Source organism: Ranitomeya imitator, chromosome 4 (genome assembly GCF_032444005.1).
Source record: "Ranitomeya imitator isolate aRanImi1 chromosome 4, aRanImi1.pri, whole genome shotgun sequence".
NCBI lineage: Eukaryota > Metazoa > Chordata > Amphibia > Anura > Dendrobatidae > Ranitomeya > Ranitomeya imitator.
This window is the reverse complement of record NC_091285.1, coordinates 152420734-152432819: the sequence shown is the minus strand read 5'-3', so window position 1 is coordinate 152432819 and position 12086 is coordinate 152420734. Positions and strand designations below refer to the sequence as shown.

The 12086-nt window shown below is 41.7% G+C and overlaps 1 protein-coding gene across 2 annotated transcripts in view; it reads right to left on the bottom strand.

Annotated features, from left to right (window-relative positions):
- The window catches only part of ARHGAP26 (Rho GTPase activating protein 26), a 590718-nt gene that overhangs the window by 236369 nt on the left and 342263 nt on the right, over positions 1-12086 (bottom strand). For both annotated transcript variants that reach the window (XM_069764052.1, XM_069764053.1), the window contains exon 19: positions 171-309. In XM_069764052.1, coding sequence (XP_069620153.1) covers positions 171-309 — 139 coding nt within the window. The remainder of the gene's footprint in view (positions 1-170; positions 310-12086) is intronic.

Genomic DNA, 12086 nt, shown 5'->3' with positions numbered 1-12086 from the left:
ATTATCTGAACACGTGTTTGTGGTCACCTGTAAGTAAGCTGGGATCCTATTGTACTAGACCAAGTTAGCAAGGGATGAGTATGTAAACAGGTACTATGGTCACGACACCGAACACAAAATACAGACATTTCCAATATCAAGGATTGGGGTGGGGGCTGGGACACACCCACCTTTCTCTGTGGCATGTGTTGTGTGGAAAAGCGTTAAGGGTCTCTCGCTGCAGGAAGGCGGCTTTGAGTCAGTGCTCCTTTTACGAGACAAATGCAGCTGGGAGTTTGTTTGTGGCATCTCCGGCACTGTGGAAAACATCTATAAATAAAGTAAGATTCAAGAGGTCAGCCGGTTACAAAACAGAGGGGAAACAGCAGAAAAATGTTGCAGCATACGGCTAACAGGCGAATAGAATTATATAAATGAAATGACTAAACCATTAAATAGAGTGTCACTTTGCTACATAAAACTATCTCACAATGCAGGCGACAGTGGAGACAATGCAGGCTTCATTTCGGTTGTTGCAGCCATGTCCAGGGACAAATAGATCAAGAAAAGCACATCCAGCCCATGAATGGCAGCGCTTCCCAGGACTCACATTCAAAGATGATATTTCATATTTTTTATTTCATAACTTAAAATAGAAGAGATACAACGCGTTTCGGATACAGTAAATATACTTCTTAAGGTATCATAAAAACACAGTACAAATCCTCCTAACAGGGTAGGATTTGTACTGTGTTTTTATGATACCTGAAGAAGGATATATACTGTATCCGAAACGCGTTGTATCTCTTCTATTTTAAGTTATGAAATAAAAAAATATGAAATATCATCTTTGAATGCGAGTCCTGGGAAGCGCTGCCATTCATGGGCTGGATGTGCTTTTCTTGAACTACTCATCCTGTGTGAGCCTTACTCTGGCTCTCTCACTTGGATCCACCCGAGGCAAGCTGCAAGCCCTGTATATTGAAAACTATTGAAAAGTATCTCAGAGGGAATTTGGAGGATACACGATCTAAAGCCATTTTAGTCTTTTATCAGGTGAGTGCATAAAATTGGGCACCCTTTAAAAACTATAATATTGTGTTTACGCACTTAGGGCGCCGCAATTTGTCTGTTCTTCTCTCCCAAACAGGGTTTTTTTTTGTATACAGGGACAAATAGAGTTCAAGTCCTCTTTCTCTGAAGCAATTTGCATATTAAATTTCCCAGAGGAGCATTGCACGGCCAATGAGCCTCCTTACCTTGACAAGCCAGAGCTAGTATGTCACTCTCCACAAGGAGAAACGTTACCCTTTAGACCCCAGTCCAGAGCCTCTCATCTAGCCAAATCAGTTCTCATGCTTCGCACTGATGAGGTTCAACAGCCCGAAACACCGTGTCTGCGAACAGATACTGATGTGGCTTTTATCCTAAGTCATATTGCAAGACTCGTTAAAGGGTTGATTGTGACTTGTAGGATTGCTACTTCCAACTGGTGGTGCTATAGAGTTCAAGCCCTCTTTTTCTCTGAAGAGGCAATTTGCACAGGGACAAATAGGAACACAATTACAGTGGTGATATATACAGAGTCCAGAACAAATATTGGCCATACACATTAAAGGGAACCTAATATGAGACCAGTGTAATGTAGACAGAGACCTGATTCTAGCAATATGCCACATATTAGTGTTCATAAAATCACTATCAGGACATCACTAAAAGGACTAGTAAACCTGCTGCTATGTAGTCCTCAATACTCATAAGCTCGGTATAACCCTACCCCCTCCACTGATTGGCAGCTTTCTGCCCATGCACATCTCTGCCCAGTGAATGTGCACCTGAGGATCAGACATATGGCAAAGCATAATGGTGCCATGCACAGTGGAAAGCTCTGCCTTCTGTGAGGTTCCAGGAGGCTTCTGTTGCCTCCATGGATATGAAAACTGTTTTGTGATTCTGGGAGGTTTCGCTTATTTTTTTTTACAAAGTCTCCAAAATGTTCCAGGTGAGATGACATGGATGCAAAAATAATTGCAGTGCCTAATATAACATCAACAGCTCCGATTGTTCCCAATTATCAGTAATGCATACTACAGTTTAGTTGTGAGCGCAATAGTGTCTACACATATGGACACGGTTGAATGAGTACCTTCATAGCTGAAATAATGTGATTATGCCAGGCATAAATACAAAAAAAAAAAACCCCTGCATAATATAGGCCTATGGGGTAAACTAGGACAGACACCCACTCCTGGTGAACAGTTACAGAACCACATAATATTCCAGGACAGAAGACCTCTATGGAGAGGAGAAGAATTACACCGCTAGATGCCACCTATGGCATTGAGGGCCATGCTGACTTGGACCTCACTTCAATGACCCCAATGTAGCTCCATGGATCGTTTCTATAGTAGGTAATTACATTACAGGAATTATGGATTCAACCACCCTAAGGATTATTTTATGCGTGAAGATCAATTTGTATAAATGACAGTCAGTTGGCTTTATAAAGAATTTTACCATTAAAAAGACAAATTGCTTTTCAGATCGCTTGTAATTTCTACTGTTTTCATTGCAAATGACTAGAAATTCCAATTTACCGCAGAGCATATAACAGACAAATAATTATTAGGTCATTGTAAGAGTTTCAATCAACACCAAAGAAGTACATTTCTCACTGATAATTCAATTGCTACATGTTTACCCTGGCCAATAGCTGGAATCCTTTTCTCAATGGATTTTTTACACAATAATGGTCTGGTGAAAAAGGCCCAAAATGTATCTTCAACTCCCCACATCGTCACTGGCCTTTGTTATTAGATTGCCAGGATAAACGTAAAATGAATACAAGTTATAGTGGGCAAAATATAAAATAAAAACATGTGCAAAAGACCATACACATACACTCGGTATAGAAAAGTATTTAATGTCTGCCAATATATAGCAGTAACCATTACTTTTTAGTCACTTTGCCCTACATCTGCAATAAGATGTATTCTCGAGTTCAGTGGAATAAAGTAGAATAAGGACAGATGAGCCCATGCAGGATGGAAATTGATTGGCAATAAAGTCACACAATAAGTATGCTGAATGTGAGAGCTTCCAGTGTGCAGCACAGCCTGAACGCAATGCTTCCCTGATAGCAATCTTCAGCTGCCCTGCCGTTAAGGCATTCAAGTTTAGAACCCAAGAGACTGTTGCTCGCACTTCCCAAAAAGTGTATCATTCAGAGGTCAAAAAGGTATAAATGTAGAGACAAAAAAAAAACAACATAAAAAAACAAGCAATATAATTCGAAAACAATGTATAAAGTTATTGAAAGCCAAAAGGTTTAACAACTTGGACCTCCTCCTATGATTAAGATTGAATTCACACATTCATGTGATATGGGCAAGCATGGACCGTGATTCATGGACCAGCCTGCGGGTTTCCTAATCCAAACTTGAAAGTCTCATATATGCCTATGAGGCTGTCCATTTCAGAGTCCAGAGACCTGCGTCGGGTCCATGAATCACGGTCATCAAAAATACATAGTCATCAAAAATAGAAAAGTCACCAAAAATATATATAAACTGACATCTTTACTTTACACTGATGAGTTACACTGTTAAAACTAGTGACAGGTAAAGTGAATAACATTGATTATCTCATTACGAGAGTACTGGTCAGGAGGTGGGAAGCAAACAGTCAGTTGTTGAAGATGATGTGGTGGAAGCAGGAAAAATGGACACATGTATGGAGTGGCAAAACAAGGCCCAGATTGTGACAACTCAACAACTGGGTCAGCACTTGACCTCTGCTTCAAATCACCCACAGTGGTGACGCCATAGTAAATTGTTTGAGACCGCCAAGTCCAGTGATTGGCTGCAGTTGTTATGTGCTGTAGAAGAGACGTCAAAAAAGCAACCATTTAACAAAGACTGGACAAGCAGAAGAGATGCAGTGATGGAGTTGTAGAAGGTAAGCAAGGCTGGTTTGTTTTCTTATTTACTGGAACAAGCTTGTGGACTAAAAAATATTAAAGTGGACAGCCCTTTCAATATTGTTAGACAATATTAACACAATACCTATATATACCTATGACTAAAGACATGTCTGTCCGAAGCACATAAGGCTTTATTAACCCTCTCGTGTATACTTGAGCGAAACGGATCGGACAAATTCAAAAGTCGCCGACTTTTGGCAAAGTCGGGTTTCATGAAACCCAACCCGATCCTAGTGTGGGATCGGCCATGCGTCGGCAATCTTCGCGCCTAAGTCGCGTTTCGTATGACGCGCTTGGCGCCATTTTTTCAGCCAATGAAGGAGCGTGGGCAGAGTGATGACACAGGTCTTAGGGGCGTAGACGCCTATCGCCATCTTGTCGCTTGTGCGCTGTAGCAATTTGCAATGTGTAACACCAGCTTTTCTGTTCAGGGACGGATAACACCAGCTTTTCTGTTCAGGGACGGGAGAGAGAGAGAGATAGAGAGAGAGAAAGAAAGAAAGAAAGAGAGAGAGAAAAAAAAAATTAAAAAAAAATTAAAAAAATTACCCATTGACTTTGCATTGGGTTTCGTGTTTCGGTCGATCCCCTACTTTTCGCCATAATCGGTCGATTTCACTCGACTCGACTTTTGAGATAGTCAGGTTTCGCGAAACCCAACTCGACCCTAAAAAAGTAAAAGTCGCTCAACCCTACTCTCGTGTACTCCCCTTCCCCATTTCTTTTTTGGATTGTGGTTGTCATCTTGATTTTTTTTTAATGACAAATACATTTTTCAATTTTATTCTACACAATTTTTTTTTTGGTGCCGGCTACTTTTCCATTTTTCATCTTCCTCATAGAAACCTCTAATAATGTTGTCATTCCAAAACGGCTTTGTGAAGTACACAGCAGCGCTCATTTTATGCGAGCTTTCACAGAGAGAGAGAGTCCATGGAAGGTTGTGGAATCGCGCTTTGCTTGCCAAAATCCCACAAGCAGAAACTTGGGCCTGTTTAGGAGGGTCATTAGGGATCCTACAAGGTGCTTTTGTTAATAGATGAAATTTCAGAGTACCTGTCACCAGGTTGCTGCTCAATACGTCACCTTGACAGTCTGAACACCTAGACTCTTACTGACCAACCTTCGGTCCTGCTGACATTATTAGTTCACATGATCACTATGACAATTAGTCTTTACGATTACAGGAAGAAATTGGTGTACACGCTTTGTTTTTGTTTGTTTTTTTAGATTTTTTACTTAAAAAAAAAAAAAAAAAAAAAAAAGAGTACTTGTCTCTTGTCAGAGCAAGGTTGGATGATAATTTTTAAAACGATAACATACATTTTGAAATGATTTTGCCTTAAACACCTTCAAGACTATATCGCCTAAATTTATGGGTTGATAATAATGAGTCTTCACTATTCTGGATGCAGTTGGCTCATTTGTATGCACAGCAGTGTCCAAGTTGGACTGTAAAAGTAAACATCTTGTCTGTTTACTCCTGGACAGAGCACTGATAAAACTAGAATGGTGTCTGTATTACTATGGAACTATGACAGTGTCATACTTTAGTTCATTTATTTGGCATCTTAATACACAGAAGAATTAAGGTATACATTATAAGTGATCGTTTGGCTGTCTATGGGCTTTTACATTTGCACATGATAGAATCAATCTAATTTTAGGCACTAATTGTAAGTACTATAGGAAAGGATTCAGTCACCTTGAAAATTGATCATAAATACTTACGCATGGATGGCTGATGAGTCAGATTTCAACAATATAATTATCACTGAACACAGTCTACACCATAAAAAGTCAAACAGTTCAAGCTCTGCAGGTTACTGAAGCAACTTGTCCAAGGCACCATTTCTCTGAGTGTATGACTCAAGAGGATGCATTAGAATATTGGAATAAAAAAAACTTAGGATGAATTTAGAGCAACCAAGTGCTAACGACCTCCTGTTACTGTAGAAACAGCATCATCAAGCTATTGAAGATGGTCTCAAAGCCTTTTCCTTTAACATATTTGTCTAGATTTATCTTTCTGATCTCCTGAGTGTGATACACACCATGATACCAAATAGCACATTGACTACTTTTCACCCTTTAAATAGGCAGGTTGACTGATTACAAGTTTGTAGACAAATGTGAAGCTAATTACAAGACACAACTTAGTTTCCCATATTCCTTTCATCAAATTATTTTCATTCTTTTCTAAGGGTTCCATCATTTTTATCCCGGTCATTTTCATTAGTTTTATTATTTAAATTGAAAATTACTTTCGTCAGTTAAACGTTATTTCAGAGATCATTGCTGTTTTTTCTTACTTTAAAGAAGGGTACCGGCAATTTTGTCCATGTTTGTACAATATATACATAATACATATGCACCCCTCAAAAGTATTCGTGATTGCTGTCAGCAAGTTGGTTACAGGGGTTGTCCACTACTCTGACAACCTCTTCTCAATCACCATATTTCCCCCATGTAAAATAATAACAGCTGTTCTCACATCCAATGCAGGCGCCATTACAGCAATGAGGGCACTGGCTCTCCAGAGTTTCGAATGACATTATGTTAAGGGAACCAAGCAGTCAATCAGCCGCTGCTTCACTTTCACTTCCTTCTGAGGTAACCGGAAACCGGAGAAAGTCAGAGACGCTCTCACTTCTTCCCGGGGTAAGTTTTGTGTGAAGGAAGTGAGTGAAGCAGCCACTGACTGTCTGCAGGGTTATGTCCAGCTAGCTCGGGGTGAGCAGTTGCCGACACTGCTGGGGCGGTGAATTCTCTGGTGGGGATTATAGTAAAGCTGTTATTATTATACATGGGGGAAATATAGTGACTGAAAGGGGTTGCATGTTTAGTTTACAACCCCGTTAAATTTTGAAATGCTTTATAAGAATCAACATAAAAAATACAAAATTTATTTTTTCCCTCTAAAATGTTTTAGCTCCAAATTTTTCATCTTCACCAGGGTAATAAGGGAAAATGGCCCTATAATAATAATAATAATCTTTATTTATATAGCGCCAACATATTCCGCAGCGCTTTACAGCTTAACAGTTTCAAACACAAAAGTCATAAGTAACAACGTTAACAATACAATAATTAAAGCAAAATAAGACGACCCTGCTCGTGAGAGCTTACAATCTACAATGAGGTGGGGGAGATGCAAAGTACAGGTGTGTATTTACAATGATGTATTTACAATCATGGTCCAGTCATCTTCAGGGGGTGGGGGATAGATGGGGATAGTGAATGGGCTACACACACACACAAACATACACTTCAATTTGTTCACCAATTTCAAATCTGGCAATAGGCTCTAAGTCAGGGGTGGGGAACCTCAGGCCCCAGGGCCATTTACGGCTCTCAAAGACCTTTTATCGGGCCTCCGAGCAGATTCTCAGGGACCACATTCTTGGGCAAGGAGCTGTATTTTGATTGCCACAAGCACATATATTACTGTAATTGATTGTGGGCACCATTTGCAGAGTCCCTGGAAACAGGAAAAACATCTTGCTAATGGCCCAGTTTTAGAAATACACTCTTCAAGGAATCCATCCATGAGTGTAAGGAGAATTTTAACAGAAAAGTCTCAAAAAATTGAATACATTTGGCCGTGAAAATGTTAAATTATATATAGGCCTCTTTTCCACTTGCGAGAAACACGTCCATGTCTCGCATGTGGAAACAAAGCTCTGGCGCCGGCACTCCGGAGCGGAGCGTGCGGCTGCATGTGTTGCTATGCGGCCGCACGCTCCGCTCCGAAGTGTTGGCGCCAGAGCTTCGTTTCCACATGCGAGACACGGACGTGTTTCTCGCAAATGGAAACAAGCCCATATAGTTTTTTAAATAAAATGCTGTTTTAGCCCAATATTTTTCATTTTTATGAGGAATAAAAGCAGAAAAACACAACAATTGGTTACACCATTTTTACTGAATGCAAAATTACCACATATGTGGTTGGAAAGCACTGTTTGGTCAGAGCTCCAAATGGATGGACCTTTATTTGACGTTTGGAGCAGAGATTTTTCTCGAATAGATTGTGTTTGCTATTTGCAGAGCCCCTGATATGCCTCAACACCAGCACACTCCCAAAAACATTTTGGAAATTGCACCCATCAGGTAAATAAATTTCAGGAATATTTACTGTTTTGACCCACATGTTTTTAAGAAATCAGTTGAGAATTGCAAATATGCTATTGAAGTGCCCAAAAGTTATGTGGGTTCTTCCTGCTACACTAATGCCAAACATATGGATGCTAACTGTGGCCGGGGCACACTGCGGAGCTCAGAATGGAGGTGGGGACTGGAATTTTAATGGATTTGCTGCTTTACCAGAGCCTTTGCACTAACAGTGTCATGGAAATCCAAAATTTTTCCATTAACAAATGACAAATCTGAGTGCGGATTTGTTTTTTTTTCTTGCATTAAGGTTTTCATTTGTACCATTTTGTGCTAAATAACCTTTTAAGACTAGGTTCACATTTATCCTGTGCTCCAAGTTAAGCATTTACGGCAGGGTTTCCATTCAAGCGCATGTCCACATGTTCAGCTTTAGGCGGCGCTTTGGACGCAGCATATGTCCGCTGTGTCCAAAGCGTTGCTGGCTTTTGAACGCAGGTGATTCCGCATGTGTTCATTGGACCATGCAGGATCACCGCGCTCAATACATTGTACGGGTGAGATTTATCTTATGGAGACTCGCGTCTCCGCAAGATAAATTGACATGCGTCTGGAAAGACGAGTCGCATGTCCGTCTCTGCAGGTAAGCCACGGGGGTTAGTGCATGTATAGTGGGCATGGATTTCAAGGAATCTCATCCACGCAGCGTTCAACCAGCAGAGTTTACTAACCGTGGGAACATACCCTAAATCTCCAAAAAGCGGAATTCAGACAAAACCGCAACTTTAACCAATCACTATACTCAGGCAGATGGAAACACTTGTCTAGGCTGTTTCAACGACGTCCCATGTGTTATGGGCACTCACAAAGCATGATCCACTACAAGTTTGATCATGTCTAAGAAGAAAAACATAAAAAAAAAAAAAAGAAGTTACCGTATATGTCAGGGGATTTGTCCGAATCCAACTTTTTGTGGATTTAGATGGAAGCTGAACATAAGCGCATGTGTTGTGTGTGTTGTGTATAGAGACACAGAGCTATCAACATAGCTAAATGTGAATCTGGCCTTATTCCAATTTTTGGATAACAAAATGACCAAACAGCTGTGGAAGATTTTTTTTTCTTCTTTCTCTTAACAATATTCACTTCGTTGTATTAATGAAGACAAAATTGCAGTGATAAAAGATTTCCTTTTTTTATTATTATGTACGATAAAGAAAAAAAAATCATGTAAAAATAGGCTCTGGATTTACCAACACCAGGTCAAGATAATGAAGCACTGGAGAATGCAGCAGACCACCCATGGTAAAAGCAGAGTCAGCAAAGGTGCAAAATACAGACGAAACAACCACCACTCCCACACCCACCATTCATGAAGGGGTTGTGGACCAGTATTATAACACACTAACATACAGATTGCACACGGATAAAAATTAGAAAAACATCGTCTTTCAGTTAATGGATAAAACTCCAACAATTCCCCATAAGCTTGTCTGAAGGGGGCCTTACACAAAGAGGAAACCTGTTAGGCCCTGCTTAAGGCTATCATAGATAGCAGACACCAGATTCATTACTAAGGCTACTTTCACACTAGCGTTTTTTGCAATACGTCGCAATGCGTCGTTTATAGCAAAAAACGCATCCTGCAAAGTTGTTTGCAGGATGCGTTTTTGCCCCATAGATTAACATTAGCGACGCATTGCGACGCATTGCCACACGTCGCAACCGTCGTGCGACGGTTGCGCCGTGTTGTGGCGGACCGCTGGGAGCAAACTCGGCTTTGGGAAAATGGCCGCCGCGATCTCCATCTGCGCACACGCGGCATCCCGCGGCCATTTTCCTGAAGCCCCGTGCAGCAGAGCACTCCATCTGCGCACGCGCGGCCTCAGGAAGATGGCCGCCCCCACCGATGACAAGGGTAATAGCACAGATCGCGCGCTTTTTCTTCACCTGCACGCAGTGGATTCGGAAGTTGGACATGCGCACACCACTACGCCACCAACGGAAAGCTGGGGAAGAAACAGCGATGTCACCACGCCCACCTGACCTGACCAGCCTGATTGACAGGCGAAAACAACGACTTTGGTCATGTATTTCACAGCATAGGTGGGGAATCAGGGTACACTACATACACTATTGTAACACACAGCGCAGGCCCTATTTAACAGTATTTTTATCTCAATCTGAAAAAACGGGGTGACAGGTTCCCTTTAAACGTAATGAATTCTGGCTTACTTTTAATGGTGAATGATATTGGACAAATGATAGTGTGACGCCCAAGAGACCGGGATACCCAGCACCGGACCAATGGGGTCTGTCTCTTGAGGGGGATGTCACGGGTGGCTTGACCCGGTGCTGTGGCCTCAGGCAATGCACAGTGTAAGGGGTATCGTGAGGGGACAGGCACTTACTTGATCAGCAGCAGGTTCTCCCAGCGGTGACGATCCCGATCCTGGATAGATGGCTATTGTCCAAATGAAAGACTGAGGCACTGAAACGTTTAACCAGTTTACTTTAACATAAAAGGATTTATAACCAGTCCTGTCACCGGAGTCTGTATGGGAACTCTGAGTTACTTTGACCCTGCCGGGGTCTTCGCCTCTTATTGTGCGCAATTTCTGTGTGGCCCTGCTGCTGTATGTGAACTGGCTGCCGGCCCAATCTGTCCCCTCTGGGCCCTGGTTCGACGGGCAACCCGAGTCCTTTTATCGGCTTACCCCCTCCAGGAGTACCGCTGAACTCTGTGTCTGTTGCTGCGTCCGGCCCTAGTGAAGCTGATATCACCTCACGTTTTTCCGGTTGCTGTATTATATATCATGAATACAGCCACGGATCCGGTATCCGTCTTTGCGCCTGTTCTGGGTAGTGAATAATGCTACCCGGTTCTCACAATGTCCTTTTTCTCTGTCCCTCTTCTCCTCAGGCCGGTGATTTGGGCCTGGAAACCGTCATAGGGCTGTTAGAAATTCAGCTGTATGACCTCTCACTATCAGCTCCTTAGCCCAACTGCCATTTCTTCTCTCAGACCAGAATGGATCAAGGGGAGTCTCTGGAGCTCCCCCTTCTGGCCGGAGGTGGTAGTGCAGTTTTGCTATCTTAATATTTGTGTTTAGTGTCAGTAACTATTTTTGTGGCAAATACCCCTAGGGGTACCACAATAGCTTGACCATTGTGTCTACCGCTGACAGTCTGAGGTTTCAATCGGCACATAATCAGTGTAGTTGTGCATCATAATCCGCATGGCTATTGCTTGTCTGGTAGGAAACACTGCAAACAGGGGGAGAACATACAAATTCCTCGCAGTTGTCTCAATGGTGGGATTTTAACCCAGGACCCCAGCGCTGCAAGACTACAGGTGCTAACCACCGAGCTATATTATCAGACACAAGTCAAGGACTGGTAAAGAAGTACTGCTAGCAAAAAGAAAGCAAAGTAAGTTCTTCTAATCTTGAAACCTCTTATATTCACCTCTAAGAACATTCTAGCAAACAGATTATACGTGGTTATACATATCTCCAGATTCATAAAGAACAATGCACATGTATATCAATCTGGAAGAACCAACGTGAGACTACTTAAAGTTGAAAGCAATTAGCAAAGCAATTAGAGCTTCAAATCTACTGTATGTGGATCTGGATTGATCTTTCAGCATTGCATTCCCCATCCCTTTGACAAAAACTGCTTTCTGTTACAGTCAAATATTTTACATTTTGACTCATCACCAGTCTAAAAGTACCAGCTGCCATTTTTCTGCACCCCTGTTCCTGTTTTCATACAGTCATATGGCATTGTTTCAATGTCGAAGACATAGTTTTTTGGCTGCAATTCTTCCATGAACACCACTTCTGGACAGACTTCTCCAAACACTAGAAGGATATGACTGGGTCCCACTTGATGCTGCCAGCTCTGAGTGGATGTTGTTGTTGAGGTATGTTTCATCTGCTGCACCAATTTTCCTTGACTGACCACTGAATCTTTGTTCCTCAAAAGTTACCTATTACTTGGTGTCTTCAAT